The sequence below is a fragment of the Chelonoidis abingdonii genome, chromosome 14, assembly GCF_003597395.2.
Source record: "Chelonoidis abingdonii isolate Lonesome George chromosome 14, CheloAbing_2.0, whole genome shotgun sequence".
NCBI lineage: Eukaryota > Metazoa > Chordata > Testudines > Testudinidae > Chelonoidis > Chelonoidis abingdonii.
Window position 1 is genome coordinate 23,114,352 of NC_133782.1, and position 21,633 is coordinate 23,135,984.

At 40.5% G+C, this 21,633-nt stretch overlaps 1 protein-coding gene across 2 annotated transcripts in view; it reads right to left on the reverse strand.

Annotated features, from left to right (window-relative positions):
- The window catches only part of DHX35 (DEAH-box helicase 35), a 58,639-nt gene that overhangs the window by 18,123 nt on the left and 18,883 nt on the right, over positions 1–21,633 (reverse strand). For both annotated transcript variants that reach the window (XM_032774339.2, XM_032774338.2), the window contains exons 5-13: positions 15,285–15,389; positions 13,532–13,593; positions 11,671–11,740; positions 11,033–11,092; positions 9,538–9,650; positions 7,695–7,791; positions 5,726–5,884; positions 4,183–4,393; positions 543–667 (exon numbers count right to left, since the gene is read on the reverse strand). In XM_032774339.2, coding sequence (XP_032630230.1) covers positions 543–667; positions 4,183–4,393; positions 5,726–5,884; positions 7,695–7,791; positions 9,538–9,650; positions 11,033–11,092; positions 11,671–11,740; positions 13,532–13,593; positions 15,285–15,389 — 1,002 coding nt within the window. The remainder of the gene's footprint in view (positions 1–542; positions 668–4,182; positions 4,394–5,725; positions 5,885–7,694; positions 7,792–9,537; positions 9,651–11,032; positions 11,093–11,670; positions 11,741–13,531; positions 13,594–15,284; positions 15,390–21,633) is intronic.

Below are 21,633 nucleotides of genomic sequence, written 5' to 3' on the forward strand. Positions count from 1 at the left end.
GTCATACTTGCTCATTCTTTGTTCTCAAATATAAACTGTAGAACAGTCTAAAAATAGTGGCATTTCAGTAGTGCTGGCAGAATCATGGAAATCTGATACTCCTCCACAACACAATATTAGGCCATCAATTGCTTCTTCCAAAGTAACAGAGTATTGGTTAGCAAACAATGACTTCTGGGCCTCAGATGGTCTGTACAGCACTTGCTGATGATCCACAGAGAACAGGTAGGTCACATAATACGGGATCTTTGTCTTGGTTTCCAGGTGCATCTATAGGCATCCAGGAACTTTATTGCAAAGAAGAGCCTGGATATCTGTAGAATCAACAGGAAACAAGGAAGAGCCAACCAATCACATAAGCCACTACTGTAGCTACCACAGGAACGTTACATGATTACAAATAGTATATTGATTAGGAGGTGGTCCATAAGATAGATAGAAAAGGAGGTGCTCAACAAGCTATTTCTGTTATGTGGTCCACACTATAAAGAAGTTTGACAACCCTTGTAATACAGAATTTCAAACAGGAATCCAGGACTTACAGACAGGAAGGGGAACCTGAGCACATTGTCTATCCCCAGAGCTTTCAGCTGCAGGATAACAGGGGCCAGGTTACTGCGCTGCATCTCAGGAACGGTAGATTGAGGCAACTTCTCAAAGTCTTCTTCTGTGGGGGAAGAAGTCAAAGCTCCATGTGATCATGTTTCAGATTCAAACACTGATTATATTGAGCCAATATCCTCTCACTGTCTCCAGTTTCAGTTTAGCATTGTTAATAGGAGTGTACATACTACTGAGGTGCTAACTGAACCAAAAATGACTGGAAGTCAAATAAAAGAAACGTATACCTCTCACCACACCATTTATGCGATTTGAATCCTAGTTGGCAAAATTATTATTAAATATAAAAATAAAACTATTTAAATAGGGACTGTCAGGTTTGATAGGTTCCACATTTGACATACTTCTTAATTAACTTTTCAATGACTTTATACATAGTTTTCAAAACGAAATATTTAATCTTTATTTCTCAACAGATAAGAGTTTCTAAGCAGTCAGACAATAACAAATAAGTGTGCACACATTCTGAAAGCAAACATTTTTATTAAATGGAAAAATGCTTGCAAAGGCTTTTTACAAAGAGGAAAATATGTGTTCACATTGGGAAGAATAACTCAGGGTCCTGTTATTAATACATGGGCAATGAGTTTTTTAAAAGCATATAAAGCATTACTATTTGGGTTTTTGTATTTTAACCCCCACTTGCTATTTTACAGAGCCCTTTTTAAAATATTTTCCTTATAAGGCCCAAATCAGGAAAATATTTTCTACAAGGTCAGCAAAAGCTGTATTTTACATTACTCAGTTAACTTGTCATTCTAATACTGTGACTTCATCAAAACTATAGTCCACACCCGGTACTGACTTCAAGTAGCTACATCAAGGTAAAAATTACCCATGTCTTGTCTCCATTAGGATTTTACATCAAGTTCACTATTTTGATGTAAAAAACAAATTTTTTTGCAGTGAAGACTTAGCTAAAAGTATCAATTAAACTGGCTCTCCCAGCCAACAAAGTAACTCATATGCAATAAGAGCTTTACACATTTGTGCCAGCACTACTCCCTTTAAAAATCACGATGATAGCCATGATGTTTAAGCTATTATGCAACATACAAAAAAACTCTGGTAATAACTTGAAAGATTTGGAGTATACTTGTGAGTGCAGAGTCCAGCTATTGGCATTTCCATGAAAAATGCTGGAACACTACATTGTATACTGACATGCAAATAAAGATCTTTGCTTCAAAATTCCTACTCTAGACTGCCATAAGTGCTTACTTCAGCCAGGTATGCAGTCATCTGGACATTTGTATCAACTCATCAGAATTCAACAGTAAGCGGCAATAACATAATTTAGCATGAATATGAGTACAACCAACCTCACTGTACACTCAACTCTCAAAAGTTGGTTAATGTAGGACAAATGCATAAGAGGTAGAAAGTCTTTGTTCAACAAAAGAAAAAAGACAGCCTTTGCATGTGGCTAGAAATAACACAAAAGAAGAACAAGTCATTTTGAAAAGTTGCTCTCCCCAGTGAGCATACTAAGTCGCAGTACTGATAAAATACACTAAGAACTATGATTTATTGACTTTGGATCCACAGTATTATTTTGATTGTCTCCCCAGGTAGCGCATTACATGCTGTTTCAGATATGGAAGAGGTCATCAGTCAGATCTGGGATCACAGATGAGAAAGAGCTCAGAATATGGCTGTTTCCTGGAATCTGGGAACATGTATCTGATTTTCAAAGGAATGAGGGCTACACTAGTGAAAAGCATTCTACAGTTAACAAGACATGCATTGTAACAATGGAGCGTTTTAAATTACAGACCAACATAACCAGAGACCTACACAGTGAAGTATACAGACAGTCTACTAGAAAGATGCCTTTTAATATGGTATTACATAAACCTTACTATGATAATTAATCTTAACGACACACAGAGCATGTGCCCCCTACTCTCACTCCCACACAGTGCTGGAACACCCTCTTGCTAGAACTAAGACAATAGTAACCATGGTAGTACTCCGACTGCAAGCAGTGGGCTCACAAATACACAGAATAGACCACGTTTACATTTAAAATTGTAATTGTAGCTGATAGCCTAGAAATTTAAAGACACACTAGGCCTATTTAAATCTTAAAGCTTCAGTAAAAGGAGAGGAAATCTGAAACATGCAAGCAGCTACACTGTTCTACTGAAAAGCCTTCCCTCACAAAAGGAAATAGCCAAGAGCTAAGTATTTAGACTGCAGGTTTTTGAAGCTTACCAGTTGACTGACTGAATCATTTATAACAACTAATCTCACTACACCAGCCTCACTGAGCTTCACTCAACAAGCTAAGCATTTGTTTATGACAGCTAAGGTTGCAAGAGGAATCACATGAGCAGGGAATTTTACCTTTAATTATTCGGATGATTTCCAGACATACGTCTTTGGTAGACGCAGTATCTGAAAGAGCCTTTTCAAACATAATACAGAACAAAACACAACAGATAAATAGGTAGAATGAGTTGGAGTAAATTCTCAGCCTACAGCAGCCTAGAGATATCAACAAGAATGCATTGCTTAGTGGACTTCGTGGTCCAGACTTAGAGCAGCATCTTAGGTTTGCAATCACTGCTGGTCTCACAGCATGTCTCTCTATCAGCCTGCTTTTGCATTTTATTAAAGGGCCTCAACTTCAGAGACTCTGAAAGTGCGGCACAAATGGGGTACTATGTCTATAAACCTGTATAACATGCATGCGTCGGTGGGTTTATCTGCATACAAAGGGGTGTGGCCTGCATATACTGTGAGGGAAGATTTTCTGAAGCTGTTGGAAAATTTGGCCCCGAAGTTTTAATTATTTATTACATATTTGCTCCTTTGTAATTGTTTAACTTAATACAGCATAACTTGATGAATTTGATTAACACCTACTAGTATGAGGCCTCTGGTGGATGATTACCATGATGTCTGCATGATGCAAAGACCATCAAGGTTAGCCAAGAAACTTTATACTAACATCACCCTGATTTAATTGCGAGTGAAATGGAGACAGTGCATTCTTGGTGAAAAGTTAACTATAGAATCTGCTTCCTGCCTCTGTTCTACAAATCTGTTGACTTTCAGGTCACACTACGAGGCTTTTGCTGGTGAAGGTCCGGTGGGAAGAGTGAATTGGTGGGATGTGAAGAGATCTAATTTTATCGGCTGCTGTAACTTAAATATTTGTACTGGTGTCCAGGATGAAGCACAAGCACACATCACAAGAGTAGAAAATGTAAAATAAACACCAAGTTAATGTTTAATAATGACAATTAGTTCACCTATGTATTTATCATATGCTACTGTTTTGTTTTATTACTGATTGAATATATGTAACTGACTTATACTTCTTGTTAAGAAATGCTGAATCACTTCCAGACAGGGGTCTGAGGCCAGTGAAAACTGCACTGTTTAGAGACCTGGGTTAACTAATCCATGTGAGTAGTGAAGGAAAGTCACTAGTTCCTGCTGAAACATAGATTCCAATTCTTTACTTCATGATTTAAAGTTTGTGAATAGAAACAGCTAAAGCTAGCCGTAAGTCCCACAACAGCAAGATCTCCTGTGTAACACACCACCTACCTGTGTAAAGTCTATAACATTTTCCAGAACGGTTCCGGCCTGCACGACCTACTCTCTGATTAGCTGATGCCTTAGATACCGGGACAACCACAAGGCATTCGACTGCTGTTTTTGGATTATAGGCCCGAAGCTTCACAAAGCCACAGTCAATCACAAATGCAATCCCATTAATTGTGATAGATGTCTCAGCAATGTTGGTGGCCACTATCACCTACACGTATCAGAACATAAAGTTATTTTGTGACCTTCTACTTCTATTGCTTTTAAAACCTGCAGTCAGTGCAATAGGACTCTGATAGGAACAATTTGGAAATAACTCAGTTAAAGAAGCTACACGGAATGCACCTGAGAGCAAAAAGAGATTATACATAGATGAAGCAGTTCACATCACACTAATGAGATACTGACAACTTGAAATCCGTCAATTTTTATGATTTTACAAGCATTTTCCTATTTAAACTGTTGTTCTCTCCCAACAAAAAACAGGGGAACTGTCAATACAAGGAAAATCATGAAATTGACTATATACAAAGTGCTAACAAATAAAAACTGAGAAAAATGTTTCTCTGTAATTTCTGTCTGTTATAATCTCAGGTGTCACTTGTGACAACAACAAAAATGGGAGTGGTTGATTTAAGCTGACAGTTTCCCTTTAAAGTTATACTCGTCACCTTTGATGTAAAGAGTTGCAAGAAAATGCTATAGCAGAGTACAGAGAAGTTTCATTTTTAGTTCATCTGAAACAGCAAAAATTAAATCCTCGTCATCGCTGACCAGTATCAGATTCATGAGCAATTGGGGCAACTTTCCAATTGCTCATCTCCCTCCAACAGCGAGTGAATGATATAGCACTAGTTAAAGCCAAGCAAAGGCAAAAGCTATGATAGCTCACCCCAGGCAGTTCTGCCAGTATATCTCAGTTCCAGACATAGGCCTCACCTGAACAGAAAAGCCAATTGTTCCCAATTGCAAGGTAGCTCTGTGATATGGAAAAGTATCCATTACAGGCTAACAGGAGTCAAACAAGTGCAAACAAGTTTTAACTAATTTCTTCAGATCCAATTCTAGAGCATTAGCCCAGTGTGCCATCAAGCCTCCTTTTATTACTGACACAGTGTCTCAGCTGTATAAATTGAAGGAAGTAATCCAATTGGAAAAGTATGCAAGTGCAGAGTACTTTAAAGAAGAGGATGAGAATCTTGAAGTGAATGCAGAAACACCTTGGGAGCCAGTGCAGAGACTTAAGAAAAAAGAAAGTGATCAGGTGGATGGAAGGGAAAGGTTATTATAGCCATCACATTTTGGGAAGACTGAGAAGCTGGAAGAAATAGAGGGAAGCCAGAAGAGTTTGCAGTAGCTGAACATGAAATGATTCCCTCTATACTGATAGGCAATGATAGCTGGTGCATAAAGACTGCTTAGGGCAAAATCAGAGATTGCTTCATTCTAATGATGGGTGGGCAGTATCTATACAATCTATAAAGAGCTATGGAATCCTTCTGGATGACAGGCACTATAGCGGTTTTATATATGGCAGCCTTACCTTTCTGACACTGTGTGAAACTCTCTCAAACACTTTCATCTGCTCCGAGGAAGGCAGCCCAGCATACATGGGAAGAACTCGAAGGTGTTTCTTCATCCCAGAGCGAGAAAGGACTCGAGCCTGTTCTATTAGCATAGAAACTATGGCCTCCACCTCCTCCTAGAACCATATTAAACCAGAAGACAGACCATAGAAATTAAGTCGTAAAATTGCACAACTCAGTCCTAGTTGCATTAGAAAAAGGTGCACACAAAGTTTGTCTCTAGTATCTTGTTATTAGATTGTGAAGAACTTCATATTGCAATCATCCCTCTTCTCTCTTTTATGCTTTGATCAGGAGTGAAATAGTTAACAATACTGACATCTGAACTGCCTTTGCTTCAGATTTTGGACCCAACTGAAATTAATTGCATTTGACTCCTTTCAAAACTTTTGTTTCAGGCTGCCTGGAAACTGAGACAAAACACCACTGCATCAATTAGCTCAGTTTTTCAAAACTTAATTTAGCAACAATAGGAGCTAGAGCATTTTTCTTTAAAAAAAGCTTGAAATCTGGAGCACAAGAGGTCAGTCTCTACGAATAGCACCAATTTGCCTTGCTTCCTTGAGTCAGCCCAATTCAACTCCTAAAAAAAAAGCATGTAAACAATCTAAAAAGAAATAAAATGAGACGTAAATGTTACCAATAATGCTTTGCTTGTTCCCTTTATTTACATGGTCAGGAAAAGAAATTGCACTAAACAAGAAATTTGACATGCAAGACAGCAACAGGCTTCCTTCACCTGCAACCTTTTCCACTCTTAACACAAGATAGCTAAACCCTGCAGTGAGCAACCTGTGGGCCGCATGCGGCCCATCAGGGTAATCTGATTGCAGGAGGCAAGACATTTGGCTGATGTTGACCATCCACAGGCATGGCCCCCCGCAGCTCCCAGTGCTTGGGGTTAGGGTTCCATTCCCAGCCAATCAGAGGTGAGGGTTAGGGTTGCCTGCAGACAGTCAACGTCAGCATGTCTCGTGGCCTGCAATCAGATTACCCTGATGGGTTACACACGACCCACAGACTGCAGGTGGCTTACACCTGGCTAAACCACCGTTATTATTATTGTGCATCACAGTACCACCTAGAAGACCCACCTGAGATCAGGGCACCGTTGGTGCTAAGCGCTTTACAAACACATGGCTAGGACTTGACCACACGTGAAAGTTAATTTCAATGACGGTAGCACATTAATTTAAAGTACATTAGCTATTCCTGAATAATTCCATTTGTGGACACCTATTCTGCTATTCCTGAATAAATTCATGTGTACATAAACCCCTAGTAAGAGAAAGTCCCTGCCCCAAGGAGCTCATATCTGAAGATAGCAATAGTTACTGTACAGTCGTTGGCTTTGCAGTCACGTTGCTCCATAGCACCCATATAGAGTAATAAAAAGCTTGTCAGAAGGGGATTAAAATCTATACAATAGCAGGAATTAAAAAACAAGTTGGAAAATATTTCTTTATCTGAAGTACCAGCTAGGTTGAAATATTACTGGTCAAGTCATTTTAAAGCTATTTAACTTAACTGACACAATCTTACAAACTTAAAACCTTAATAGTCATCACAGTTGGAATTTCTACTGATTAATGAGGATTTACTGGCATTTTAATAACTTGGTGAGTTAGACTAGTACGTAAAAGTTTTGCATTGTTTCTCCGGACAGTGAGAATGAAAGTGCATAGTAACATCAAAGGACATAACTCACCATAGCACCAAGTGTTTGACTTTGAGAAATCTAATTTATTCTGCAGGCAGGATTTTCAGAAGGGCTCAGCGTTGGCCTAACTCTGCTCTATTCATTTCAGAAATCCCAGTGCCTTTAATGGAAGCAGAGTTATACCAAGGATGAGTGCTTTGAAAACTCCAGCATACATCGAAGTAGCAACTTTAAGCAAAAGAGAACAGAGTCCCTTCTGTCTGTACCTGGCCAGTTAGAAATGCCAATATATCTCCGTCACTCTCTGTCTGGTGAATTTTCATCACAGTTTCCACAGTTGATTTGACATAATCTGGAACAGGGCTGTGGGAAAAAAAACAAATAACCAAGACTTAAATACATGAATCAATACAATCTTCTCTCTTTAGTAAGAAAAGAACAGATTGTTAACTTTGCATAGACATTACAAATCAGTCATGTGTTCATTTAATTCATTCTGTATCTTCATGAAATTAACCAGTCAACCCTTGGGCCTTCCTTTATCCCATATCCGCCAAATCAGAAACATCCCATTTGTTCCCTTCATACTATGATAAGCTTTTACAAAAATGTATGATGCTTTTTATAGTTAAATTATCTATAAAAAGCAGTATTTTAAATATTTTTGTTTCCTAACAGATGACAAGCGGCTCACTCAGGTGAAATTCTAGTGCAAATACTATAGGCTAAATTTTCAAACAACGGTGAAACTGTTTACTGCAAATGTACTCACAAAGGCTCCTAAGTCTTGTATGCAAATTTTTTGAAAATCTGGCCATCAGCATTTCCATTTCCTAATATTCTACAGGCTTTATTTTATAGGACCTTTGTAAAATTTGGATATGCTTCCATTTACATGCAGGAAGGGTGACATTTTCCCATACTAAATGTGATAACATGTCAAGGCATGTTTGTACAAATGTGAGTTAGCAGGTACTCGAAGAGGGAGGTGCATAAATTAGAAGGCTCATTTGAACATCTGATCCTAATGGAGTGCTATCTGAGTGACCCCACTGATACCAAGGGGCTGCTCGGGTTTCCTTTAGAAACATTTTCTCCCCCAGAGGTGGGGAACTCACCTGTAAAATTTAGACATTATTAAGAAAAGACTTATTTGTAAGAGGCTAGACACATTTCTTTCAAAGCAGACCGAGGGAAAACCAAAAATCCAGACCCACCAATTTGTCTGTAACTTAGACTGTATGTCTAATCATGGTACCCAGGCCACATTGTGGTCAAGGTGGGGGATGGCCATTAGTTGAATGGGAGATCTTTAGATAAAACCCAAATGCAGCACAAGTGGTGACGATGCTTAGAAGGTGCAGCAGTTCATCCCCAGCATGGTGCATGAAGACACTGTTACCTAGATTTGAGTGGCAATTCCTTTACTTCTTAGATGTTCTTCTCCTTGCAGTTCATTATTATTACTGTTTCATTTTAAGCATCCCCCAGTAGCACCTGGAGCAAACAGCATTGGGGTGAGGGGTACATAACTCACTAGTACATGACAATGTACCAATCACATCCACAGTTCTTTGATCAGCAAAAATGCAAACTGAGCACTGTATAACGCAGGGGGTAAAAGAGCTGATTGCTGCCATCAGACCTTTCCATCCCATTCTGTGGAGGAGAGGGAGCACGAAGCTTCTTCCAGGTTTGCCCATATCCCTTCTGTGGAGGGAGGGGAGGTAAATAATGAAATAACACTGAGCTTGTGCGCTCAAGGGGAGGAGAAGCATGAAGATGCCACTGAGTCCCTGCAGCACTTGTCTGAAGTCTGCTCCAGAGGAAAAGGGAACAGGGGAAGGTTCCTGGAGCCCTTCTCCACTCAAGTCTGCTCCTGATGCTCACAAAATAGGAGAAAGACACATTCAACTGCAAAACAATTTCAGTTTTACAACCTTAATGTGTTAGTACCGAAACCATGTAGGAATATTTTGAAAGCAGGACTGAAGTGCCCTTAATAACTGAATTCCCCCAAGAGAACTCCCTAGACACTAACTAGGTAATCTGAAGTAATAGGTGACTATTTCTCTAGTCACCACTTACAAGGATTAAACAGGAACAGACCTCTGTATGTAAAAAATGTCCACCGGAAATGTTCTCCCTTCCACGGTAAGGATCATGCTGGTATCCTTACTGGGGTCGTTGGTCTCATTTTGATTGAAGAAATCTCTAAATTTCTTGATAAAGTAAACAAAAAAAATTCCACGTTAAGTCAGTTTTTGAAAGAACTGACGCAGACCCTAGAGAATACTAAAGAATGTCAAGTTAATGTCACTTGCATCTTTCATCTTTCCAAATCTGACAATATTATTTTAATAAAGTTGAAGTCCTTGTTTTTTAAAAATTAAGGCTAGGGTTTTGGTGCCCAAATCTTATTAAGTCTCAGTGGAAGCTGGATATTTAAATCACTTGAGACCCTTTGGAAATCCCTGCTATAACTCTTTTGTGTAGTTATTATGTGCACACTTTTGTACACTACAGCTGACCTAATAATTTACACATTCAGTCACAGTAACCAAGCACAGGCAGACCATGGATCTCTCTTTTTAAAAATCAGAGTTAAAGGGTTTCAGAAAGGAACTGATTTATATTTATCAAAAGATGTTAATTATTAATGGATTAATTTAATATATTAAATTTCTTATATATGTTATCAACAAAACATTAAGAACATAAGGGATTCCGTAATTATTGCAGTTAACTACAGCTCAAGGTTTCAAAATATATCCATTTAGTAACAAATGTGTAACAAATATACTGTATATAAATATAATGTATATACTTAGATATAACAAACATATATACATATTTATATAATATTTAGTCACAAATAAACACATGGCTAATATGTCTCTATCTTACCTACAAGATATTTGAAATTCAACACTTTTTTGATAGTATATGACTCCTCAGAGATTTAACAGAGTATTGTAATGATCTCATACTTTTACAAAATATATTACAATATACATGTAGATTACCACCAAGTATGGCACATTATCGGCACTAACTTAAATTTAAATGCTAAATTAACAATGTATATTTTTTGATCCATTAGTCTCACTTTGTGTTTATTTGCTAATTAGCTAAGTTCTATAATTCTCAATGGGCTGTTGAGTTACTAGCGAGAAATAGCAAGGTTCTACTGCAGTAGATCATTTAATAATCTTACATTTTTAATAATCAGTGATTTGTGTCAATTTGTCATAATCAATATAGGGCTTAAGTCTTTTGGTTTTATTAGACAGGAAACAAGCTAGATTAAGCAGCAGGAACATCTTTAAATAAAAACAGCCATTTAGGAAAGAAATAGCCACAAATACATGACAGAAACTGATTCATATTAAAATAACCCTCCAAAAAATAAGCTTACATAACAAACAAAACTGCAAAGAAATAGAAACACAGCAATTTCACTACTTGTAGGTTCTTTTTGCCCATCACCACCATTCAGACAATTCTCCAGATAAGAAGACCATGTAGGACGAGATGTCTTTACTGCTAGAAGTGAAACCTCCACTTAAGCTCACTTAATTTTTAAAACAAACTCAAACTGTACCTCTGCATCTAGTGTGGCTGATGCTACGATCACTCGAAGATCCCCTCGTTTCTTCTGAATCTAAGACAGACAATAAGAAATTAATGGAGAAAAGCCACTCACCCAGGAATGAGTAACAAACGTGAGATGTCTTACAACATCCTGACCATCATTAACTCTTAGTAACAAATACTTAACAAGCCACAAGACAATTGAATGGGTTAAAGCTCATCCAGCAAGGATTGTGCAAGACTCTTTTTTCAAACACTGAGATAGGCTAACTGGAGCCTGTTCCAGAATGATCTCGGTAATCCTATTCCTCATGCCAGAGATCAGGTGAAAGCATCTCCAAGGATACCAGTCACTTCATACCAGATCACTCATAGGGAAGCACTATCAGCGGCCACCAAAACAGACTTACTTTACGCCTATGTGTGATAAAAGAAAAGAGGAGTTATGTGTTGCAGAGGCAACAGAGTGGAACCTGAGCGCCAGCTGGGGAAGGCAGAAGGCTGTGTATAAAGAAAGGGTTTAGCCCAATAGATGCATTATAAACCTTAGCTCATGAAACTTTTCCCAACAGGGCCACCAAGCCGTGCAGCAGGATTAATGGTGAAAATCAAAACAAAAACTAAAAAGGGAAGCTAGTGAGGAATAACCTTTTTTAACAAACCGATGGCAATGTCTGTATACAGGGTTCTTTCATGGGCTTCATCCAGCATGAGGACACTGTTAAAGCAGAAAGACAAGGTTTCAGTAATCAGATCTGATTGCCTTTGGAACCAAGACATCCTGTCTCAAAATCCCTACACTTTCAAAGAAGTGCCTAGAATTTTAGGCACATCACTCATTAAAGTTAAAGTATGCTTGTAACTAAAGTCCTCTCAAAAACAGAAGGAAATGCAGCAAATTACCAGTGATAACATTTTAATTTACTAACTATAACACCAGGCATTTCAAGTAGGGATAGGCAAGCTTCTTTTGCCTAATTTTAAACCTTCTTGAATATCATGGGTTTGAAAGTTTACTCAGATGTTACTGTTCACATTCTACTTAAGTGAGACTGTGGAGAGAAGAGGAGCAGAGAGAGAAAAAACAATCCTGTGTAGGTATGTAGGGAGGGAGAATAAAGATTGAAACATGGAATGAAGTGGGGAGGGAAAAGAAACAGCAGAGGGAAATAGAACACATTCTGTATGTTAAGCATCATTGAGGCCAACTAGTTTTTTTCAATAGGTGCAAGAGGGAATTTCTTCTATCCTTAATACACAATACAGACTTCCCTGGAGCTAGGGATTTTGTTTGTTTTTTAGTGATAATCCTGAGGGAAAACGTGGGTCTAAATTAGCAGACAAAATGATTTGCAAACTAATTTAGCAAACCCAAACAACAGCAAATTCCATGAGATTCATTTATCTCTACTAATAAAGCCATTGCATCCAAAGATGCTTCTCAACATCATCATCAACATTTATTTTTTCATTAGGGATGTGGTCTGCTGCTTTTCCTCTTTTGATTTTGGTTTTCGTTTACACCATCTTCTCAGTAGCTCCATTTATGCAGTGAAAGTGCAGTTCTGCTCTGAAAAGTCACTATATTAAAAACTGCAGCTCTTTAGTCAACCAGCCAAAACAAGTGTTTACTCTTGTTGACCCTGCAGAGCCAGCACAGCTATAAGAGCATGAGATGTATTCTATTCTGGTTTGTGGATAATAAAGATTAACTAAATTTTGGTTGCAAATTATTGTTACTGATGCACAGGCTGCAATGAACACAGCTTGACTTTCAGATTGTGTCTGTAGGGAGGGCAGTAAGGAAAAAAAATGATTTGAGCTGAAAGAGACTAAAAAAAATCCAAACCCTACACTGAATTCTACCACTGCCTCCCTACTCACCCACAGAAACTTTTTCAAGTACACCCTCGTTGTGAGGTAGGTGTTTTCCCTTTCTACTATAAACCTCATTTTCTAGGGGGCTTATTTCTTGACTCTGCTTAAATGTCTCTGGACTGAAACAAAATGCTCAGAATTGTACTCATGCCAAGTCTTTGTTTCATGCACTCCCCTGAATTTAGTGTAGCATATGCTACAGTACGCAAACTTCCTCCCACAGCTCTGCTGCTGGTTCTTGACCTCTTGAAGCAGGCGCTAAGTGGTGCTGTGTTGCATAGTGGTTCTGTGAGGCAGCGATTCAGATACGAGCGAGGGTGCATCTGTCCAATGGCCGCTTGTGACCACAGTCAGAGGAGCAGATGTTCAACTTTAAATGAACACATACAAACCCTCCACTGGGCTAGGTTATCCAGGTTTACTTGGTTACCTTAGAAATCTTCATTGGTGGGGCACTGTTTGCATGTAAATTATTTCCTATAATTCCCTAATAAGGCTGACATTCAAATGCCAAGATCAGCTTCAGTCTTTGGGATGTTTATTAACTGCATTTTACCAGAAAAAAATTCAGACATTTGCTATGGATCTGCCAGTCATCAGCGAGGATCTGCTTCATGTAACATGTCTTTACCTGTATCTCGTTAATAGTGGGTCAGCCATCATCTCCCTCACCAGCATCCCATCGGTCAGAAACTAAAATCAAACACCAAGAAAAATGAGTCATCTATAACCTACCTCCAGGAACAAGAGCAGGTGAATAAGCTATTTATATTATCTGTTTGTAAGAAACTAACAAGTATTCTGGATTACAAAATTCTATTTATTTTGCCTTTGACCCATTTTCTATGTGCCTTTCAATCTCTACAGTGTCAGCTTGTGCTTCCAAATGCTAGTACTGAAAAATAGTAAGAGTTACAAGTACAGGACGCCAAATCAATCCAAGTATAAGTAGATCAAATTTGTGTAAGAAATTCTTATTTAATTTTTTAACAAATTAAGTTAGTTCTTTTGCAAAAACATGGACTGACAGCACTAAAGACAGCAGTTCCTCATTCTGGCCTGCCATCATGCCTCAACCTGCTTTAAAGAATGTCACGTCGAGTGAAAAGGTTCTTCTTTCTCTGTGCCTCTAAGGAAACTGCTTAACAAGTGTCAGGTAGCTCAGATCAGAATACAGATGATGTTTTGTGATATGGACATTTTCCTCTGATTAGCTAATGAAACCACCATCTTTTCACAAAAACCTCTGAGCAGCCAAGAGATAACAATAATTTCTAGCTACTCAGGACTTAGAAACAAAACCTTCTCAGTTTACTCATGAGTCGGACGCAGCCCTGAGCTAGATATGAACTGATGACTTTGATGTGAAAGGCTCCATATTTCTCCCCTTACCAATCCCATCAGCACCCAAGTCCTAAAAAATATTTAAGAACCGTTTTGTAAATGCACATCTTCCCATTGTTTTATATTGCTTTTTAAACTTACTTTGAATTACTTTTGACAAGAAAGGTAAAGTATTAGATAAATCCTACTCACTGTTATTATTCCATAGAAAATAAAGTAAACTCTCTTCTCCACATAGCACAAATAATTTCAGTATTCCCCAATGTGATAACAGAACAAAGCTGTGAGGTGGAAAGCTGCAGCCCACATGAAGTCACCTTCAGCTAGTTTGTTCATTCTCTCAATCTAATTTTATCTTTAAGGTGGCTAGGATAGCCTAGCTTCAATTCATTGCAGCCCTTCCTTTCCACTTCACTGGTATCTCGGGTTACACTAGCGCTGGAGCAATATCTGATCATAATCACCTTGAAAAGCTCCTTTGGGTTTAGAGTGGTGGCAGCTGGTATTAGCAGAACAGAACATAATGTTCTATTCATTTTATTAAGATTTAAATAACCATTTAAACATTTTAAACATATGCAAACACACAAAGAGGGTAGAATCAAGAACTTTAAATAAGCTGACAAAGTCCTTAACAAAAAAGCAAAGTCCTTAGCAAAAAAATACAAAATTAAGACTGAAAATTCAAGTTATATCCCTTAAAAAAAAATCTCCTTTCAACGAACTAACCCATCATCCCAGAAATTAGGATTATAATAAAGCACTATATCACTTCCTTTATTAAACTTTAAAAGTATTGAAGGCTGTGTGACTAATGACTGTGGCAGGGACCTGGAAGCCTGTTCCTCATTCTTCTACTGACCCACTGTATTACTCTGTGCAATTCACCATTCTGTGCCTCAGTTTCACCGTATGCAAAATGGGTATAGTACTATCTATCCCACTCACTGGGTGTTACAAAGCTTAGTTAATGTTCACAAATGCACTTTGAGAGCTTTGGCTAACCGTTTCAGGATACCGGCATTCTGCTTAAGTTTCACCTTAATTCTTGTAGCCTGTGGGTCCGTGCAGTCATCAAATCGAATACAATATCCAACTTCATGACCCAGCACTGCGCCCCTTTCTTCAGCCACTCGGCCTGCAACCTAAGAGAAGAGAGGTCGTGTAATGCAACAGAAACAGTACAATGGAAACCTGTTGTAAACTACCTCCTTTTTATAGCCTTGTTTAGAAGTGGGGGGTCGCAAACGTGAAGTGTGAAAATACTGTTGTTTGCGCTGATTCCACTGGACTCAAATTCTACTCTGTATAGCAACATGTCCTGAACAAACATTCTGTAGTTACTTTAAAAAACATTAGGATTATTTTATTTTTTTTTAAACAGGACATTTCAGTTTTTCCAAAAGAAATTATTAAAACACCAGATGAAAAAAACAGGATATATGGTCACTTTACCTTGTAGATAACAGTGAAATCAACAACAAACAGATCAGTTTCACTCTGCTTTTGCTTGAGAAAGCTATAGAGCTATCTTCTGTGATAGAGAACTCAAATGGAAAACATGGGAAAGAGACTGCCCCTCAAGACAGACAGAAAGCTGAGGGAAGGACAGAGTAACAAACACACAGTGCCCATTGCCAAAGCTTGGAGGCAGAGCTTCCTAAACCACCTTGCAGCAGACAGGGCACATAAAATATTTTATTAGATTATTTTAGTTTGAGTAATTTGACACTTCTAATGGAAAAAACAGAGAAACGGCAGTCAGAAATCCACGGTTTGATTACCAGGCCTATGCACTTTGGTAACTGTGCTGCTAATCAAAACACAATCGTCCTCCGGTAATCCTAAAATCACAGCGTTCACTATCAAATTCAAAATAAAGGCACTAAAGAATGGAGGGAAACAACCTCCACTAACCAAAAAAAACACACTTGAATATTTGAAACTGAATTTTTAAAAGTTATTTCAATAGACTGTGCACGAATCCAAGTCAGACAGCCATGAAACAGGAACAAGTTATCACTTGCAAAATCATATGCACATGGGCAGCATCTTTACTGTCTTTTTCTGCAAGGACAACTATTTTATGTTTGCAAACATGCTGAGTCAATTAACAGCAATCTTGTCCGGTGCAAACATTTATAACCTCTGAAATATCAGCTTTAGCTGAATTTCCTATTGAGGTATATGGAAAAATACCTGTAATTTACTGTTTGTGGTAACATTCATGACTGCTCAACCAGACTTTTTTTCCACATGATCAACACTGGTAAATATGGACATGAGGTTTGTCAATATTTTTTCATGTTTTCAGTCAATGTTTTGCAGTAATAATTATCATAAAAGTCTTCATACATTTAAATGGACACTTCCAATTTATACCTTATTTATAACATGCCAATTTCAGAAAATTTCATTGGGATTGGCAGCAATCTTGAGAGAGAGAGCATGTGCACACATGTGTGTTTATGTATGTAGGAAAGGTGGGCAGGTTCTGCTCTAAAACTACTATTTTAATCAATGCTGATCTAAGCTGGCCCCAAAACCAAGGGAAGGACTGGAGTGCTCAGTTCTGATACCTAATCTTTTACTGATGAAGACTGAAGACATTAATGTAAGGTTCAAACTTAAAATGTCAAAGAAACCACTCTAGAAAATGAGGCTCACATTTGTAAACAGTTTAGACCCATGCCTAATTTGTGCATACAGTTGATGAAAATGCTTTCTTAAATCTAGAAATCATATTTCCAACTTGTTTAAAAAGGGATATGATCAACTTAAAAATCATACGTTGTAAGTCAAATTTCTTTACGTATGCTACTAAAACCTAAAAAACAAATTTAAAAATCCAATTTACTTATTTATAGACTTTTTGCATTTCTCTCAGCTTAGACAATGAAAATAATCATTTCTGCCCAATTCACTTTTTGTTTACACTCAGTTTCACCTGCAGGTCCTTAGTGCTCTAATGTTGTGTTTTAAACACTGCAAGGGAAAAGACGGTTAGTCACCTTTGTAACTGTTGTTCTTCGAGATGTGTTGCTCATATCCATTCCAGTCAGATGTGTGCGCACCGCGTGCACGTTCGTCGGAGAAACTTTTACCCTAGCAACACTTGGCGGGTCAGCTGGGCGCCCCCTGGAGTGGCGCCACTATGGTGCCGAATATATACCCCAGCCGATCCGGCCACCCTTCAGTTCCTTCTCGCCGGCTACTCCGATGGTGGGGAAGGAGGGTGGTTTTGGAATGGATATGAGCAACACATCTCAAAGAACAACAGTTACAAAGGTGAGTAACCGTCTTTTCTTCTTCGAGTGATTGCCCATATCCATTCCAGTCAGGTGATTCCCAAGCCTTACCTAGGCGGAGGGGTTGGAGTGTGATGTGGCCGTATGCAGGACCGCAGCACCAAAGGCTGCATCATCTCTAGATTGCTGGACCAGCGCATAGTGCGAGGTGAAGGTGTGGACCGATGACCAGGTCGCAGCACGGCATATCTCCTGGATGGGCACGTGCGCCAGGAAGGCGCTGAGGAAGCTTGAGCCCTGGTAGAATGCACCGTGAGGTGGCCGGAGGGAACATGAGCCAGGTCATAGCACGTGCGGATGCATGCTGTCACCCAGGAGGAAATCCTCTGGGAGGAGACTGGCAGACCCTTCATCTGTTCCGCGACTGCCACGAACAGCTGGGGAGACTTCCGGAAGGGCTTCGTCCTTTCAATATAGAAAACGAGCGCTCTACGCACATCTAAGGAGTGTAGCTGCTGCTCCTGTCGAGAAGAGTGAGGCTTCGGAAAGAAGACCCAGAGGAAGATGTCCTGGTTGGTATGGAAAGCAGACACTACCTTAGGGAGGAACGCCGGATGAGGTCGCAGTTGCACCTTGTCCTTATGAAAGACAGTGTAGGGCAGGTCCACAATGAGCGCTCTCATCTCAGAGACCCGCCTGGCCAAGGTAATGGCCACCAGAAAGACTGTCTTCCACGACAGGTACAAGAGAGAGCAAGTCGCTAGTGGCTCAAAGGGCGGTTGCATTAGTCTGTTCAGGACCAAACTGAGATCCCGGGTAGGGGCAGGGTGACGCGTGGGGGGATAGAGGCGCTCTAGGCCCTTAATGAACCGAGAGACTACTGGGTGGGAGAACACGGAGTGACCACCTTCGCCTGGATGGAAAGTGGATACAGCCGCTAAGTGCGCCTTCAGAGAGGATGTTGCCAGGCCCTGCTGCTTAAGGTACCAGAGGTAGTCTAGGACCGTGGGAATCGAGGCCTCCGAGGGAGTAACGTCCTGTGTCGTGCACCAGCAAGAGAAGCGTTTCCACTTGGCCAAATACGTAGAGCGGGTGGAAGGCTTCCTGCTACTGAGGAGAATATGCTGCACCGGAGCGGAGCAGTGTAACTCCACTGTGTTTAGCCATGCAGGAGCCACGCCGTGAGATGGAGAGCTCGCAGGTCTGGGTGGCGAAGCCTGCCGTGGTCTTGCGTGATCAGGTCCGGAAGGAGAGGGAGGGGAAATGGAGTGGCCATGGACAGGTCTAGCAGGGTGGTGTACCAGTGCTGCCTGGGCCACGCAGGCGCAATCAGGATTATATGCGCTTTGTCCCTGCGGAGCTTCAACAGGACCTTGTGCACCAGAAGAAACGGAGGGAAGGCATATAGCAAGTGGTGCCCCCACGGCAGGAGGAATGCGTCTGTGATCGACCCCGGAGAGAGACCCTAAAAGGAACAGAACTCCTGGCACTTCCTGTTCGAGCGGGAGGCAAACAGATCTACTAGGGGAAATCCCCACCTCTGGAAGATCGAATGGATGACATCCGGTCTTACTGACCATTCGTGACAGAGGAAGGACCAGCTCAGCCGGTCCGCCAGGGCATTCCGGACCCCCGGGAGAAAGGACGCCACTAGGTCCACTTGGTGGGCTATACAGAAGTCCCAGAGTCGAATGGCCTCTTGACACAGGGGAGACGAACGAGTCCCCCCCTGTTTGTTGATATAGTACATGGCCGTTGTGTTGTCCATGAATACAGAGACACAACGGCCGTGAAGATGTTGCTGGAAAGTCTGGCACGCGAGGTGGACTGCCCTCAACTCCCAGACATTTATGTGGAGCATTAGCTCCTGGGGTGACCAAAGGCCCTGGGTACGAAGGCGACCTAGATGGGCCCCCCAACCGAGGGACGACACATCGGTCGTCAAGGTCAGCGACGGCGGCCGTGGGTGGAACGGCATCCCTGCACATACCAGGGATGGATTCAGCCACCAGTCGAGGGAGCGGAGGGGACTCGGAGGAACTGTGAGCAGGACGTCGATAGGGTCCCTTCCCGGGCGGAAGACCGAATGGAGCCACGTTTGAAAGGGGCGCATGCGGAGCCTGGCGTACTTGGTTACGTAAGTACATGCGGCCATGTGCCCCAGTAGGCCTAGGCAGGTGCGAACCGAGGTGATTGGGGAGGCCTGCAGACCCCAGATGATCGAGACGATCGTCTGGAAGCGGGGCTGGGGCAAGTAGGCCCTGGCTTGAGTGGAGTCCAGGGTTGTTCCAATAAAGTCCAGCCTTTGTGTAGGGACCAATGTGGATTTCTCGGTGTTGAGGAGTAAGCCCAACCTGGAGAATAGGTTCACGATTATGGTGACGTGCTGTTGGACCTGAGACTGAGAGGTCCCCTTGATGAGCCAGTCGTCGAGATACGGGAACACATGTATCTGCTGCCTGTGGAGGTGGGCGGCGACGACGGTCATGCACTTCGTGAACACCCTTGGGGCCGTGGAGAGGCTGAAGGGAAGGACTGTGAACTGGAAGTGTTGGTGGTTGATCATAAAGCGAAGGTACTTCGTGTGCGGCGGAAAGATGGCAATATGGAAGTATGCGTCCTTCATGTCGAGGGCGGCGTACCAGTCCCCAGAATCCAAGGACGGGATACTAGTTCCCAGGGAGACCATGCGGAATTTCAACTTGAGCATCCATTTGTTGAGCCCTCGCAGGTCTAGAATAGGTCTAAAAGCTATTTAATATTATTGTTTGTAAGCAAACTAACAAGTAATTCTGGATTACAAAATTCTATGATTCTTGCCTTTGACATTTTCTATGTGCCTTTCATCTCTACAAGTCAGCTTGTGCTTCCAAATCGCTAGTTACCTCGAAAAATAGTAAGAGTTACAAGTACAGGACGCCAAATCAATCCAATGTATAAGTAGGACTCAAATTTGTGTAAGAAATTCTATTTAATTTTTAACAATACGTTAGTCTTTTCGCAAAAACATGGAACTGCACAAGCACTAAAGAACAGCAGTTTCCTCATTCTGGCTGGCCATCATGCCTTCAACCTGCTTTAACAAGAAATGTGTCACGTCGAGTGAAACCAACGGTTATTCTTTCTCGGGCCGTATCTAAGGCTTAAAGAAACCTGCTACAAGTGCTCAGGTAGCTCAGATTAGAATACAGAGATGTTTTGTGATATGCATTTTCCTCTGATTAGGCTAATGAAACCACCATCTTTTCACAAAAACCTCTGAGCCACCTCATGAAGATAAACAGAGGAATTTCTAGCCTACTCAGGACTTAGAACCAAAACCTTCTGCCCTTCTCAGTTTACTCATAAGAGGTCGAGGACGGCAGCCCTGAAGCTACGATATGACTGATGAACTTTGATGTGAAAAGGCTCCATATTTCTTCGTCCCTTACCAATCCCATCAGAGCACCCAAGTCCTAAAAAATATTTAAGAACCGTTTTGTAAATCAACTCCATATGTTTTTATATTGCTTTTTAAACTTAATCTTGAATTACTTTTGACAAGAAAGTAAAGCTTATGTAGATAAATCCTACTCACGTTATTATTCCATAGAAAATAAGTAAACTCTCTCTCCACATAGCAGCAAATAATCTTCGTATTCCCCAATGTGAATAACAGAACAAAGCTGTGAGGTGAAAGCATGAGCACATGAATCACCTTCAGCTAGTTTGTTCATTCTCTCAATCTAATTATCTTAAGGTGGCTAGGATAGCCTAGCTCAATTCATTGCAGCTTCCTTTCACTTCACTGGTATCTCGGTACACTAGCGCTGGAGGGCAATATCTGATCAATAATCACACTTGAAAGCTCCTTTGGGTTTTAGAGTGGTGGAGCTGGTAATTGAGCAGAACAGGAACATAATGTTCTAATTCATTTTATTAAGATTAAATAACCATTTAAACTTAAACATATGCAAACACAGCAAAAACGAGGGTAAATAAGAATTTAAAATAAGGCGCTGACAAAGTCCTTACAAAAGCCAAAGTCCTTAGCAAAAAATACAAAATTAAGACTGAAAATTCAAGTTATTATCCCTTAAAAAAAAATCTCCTTTCAACGAACTAACCCATCATCCGCAGAAATTTAGGATTATAATAAAGC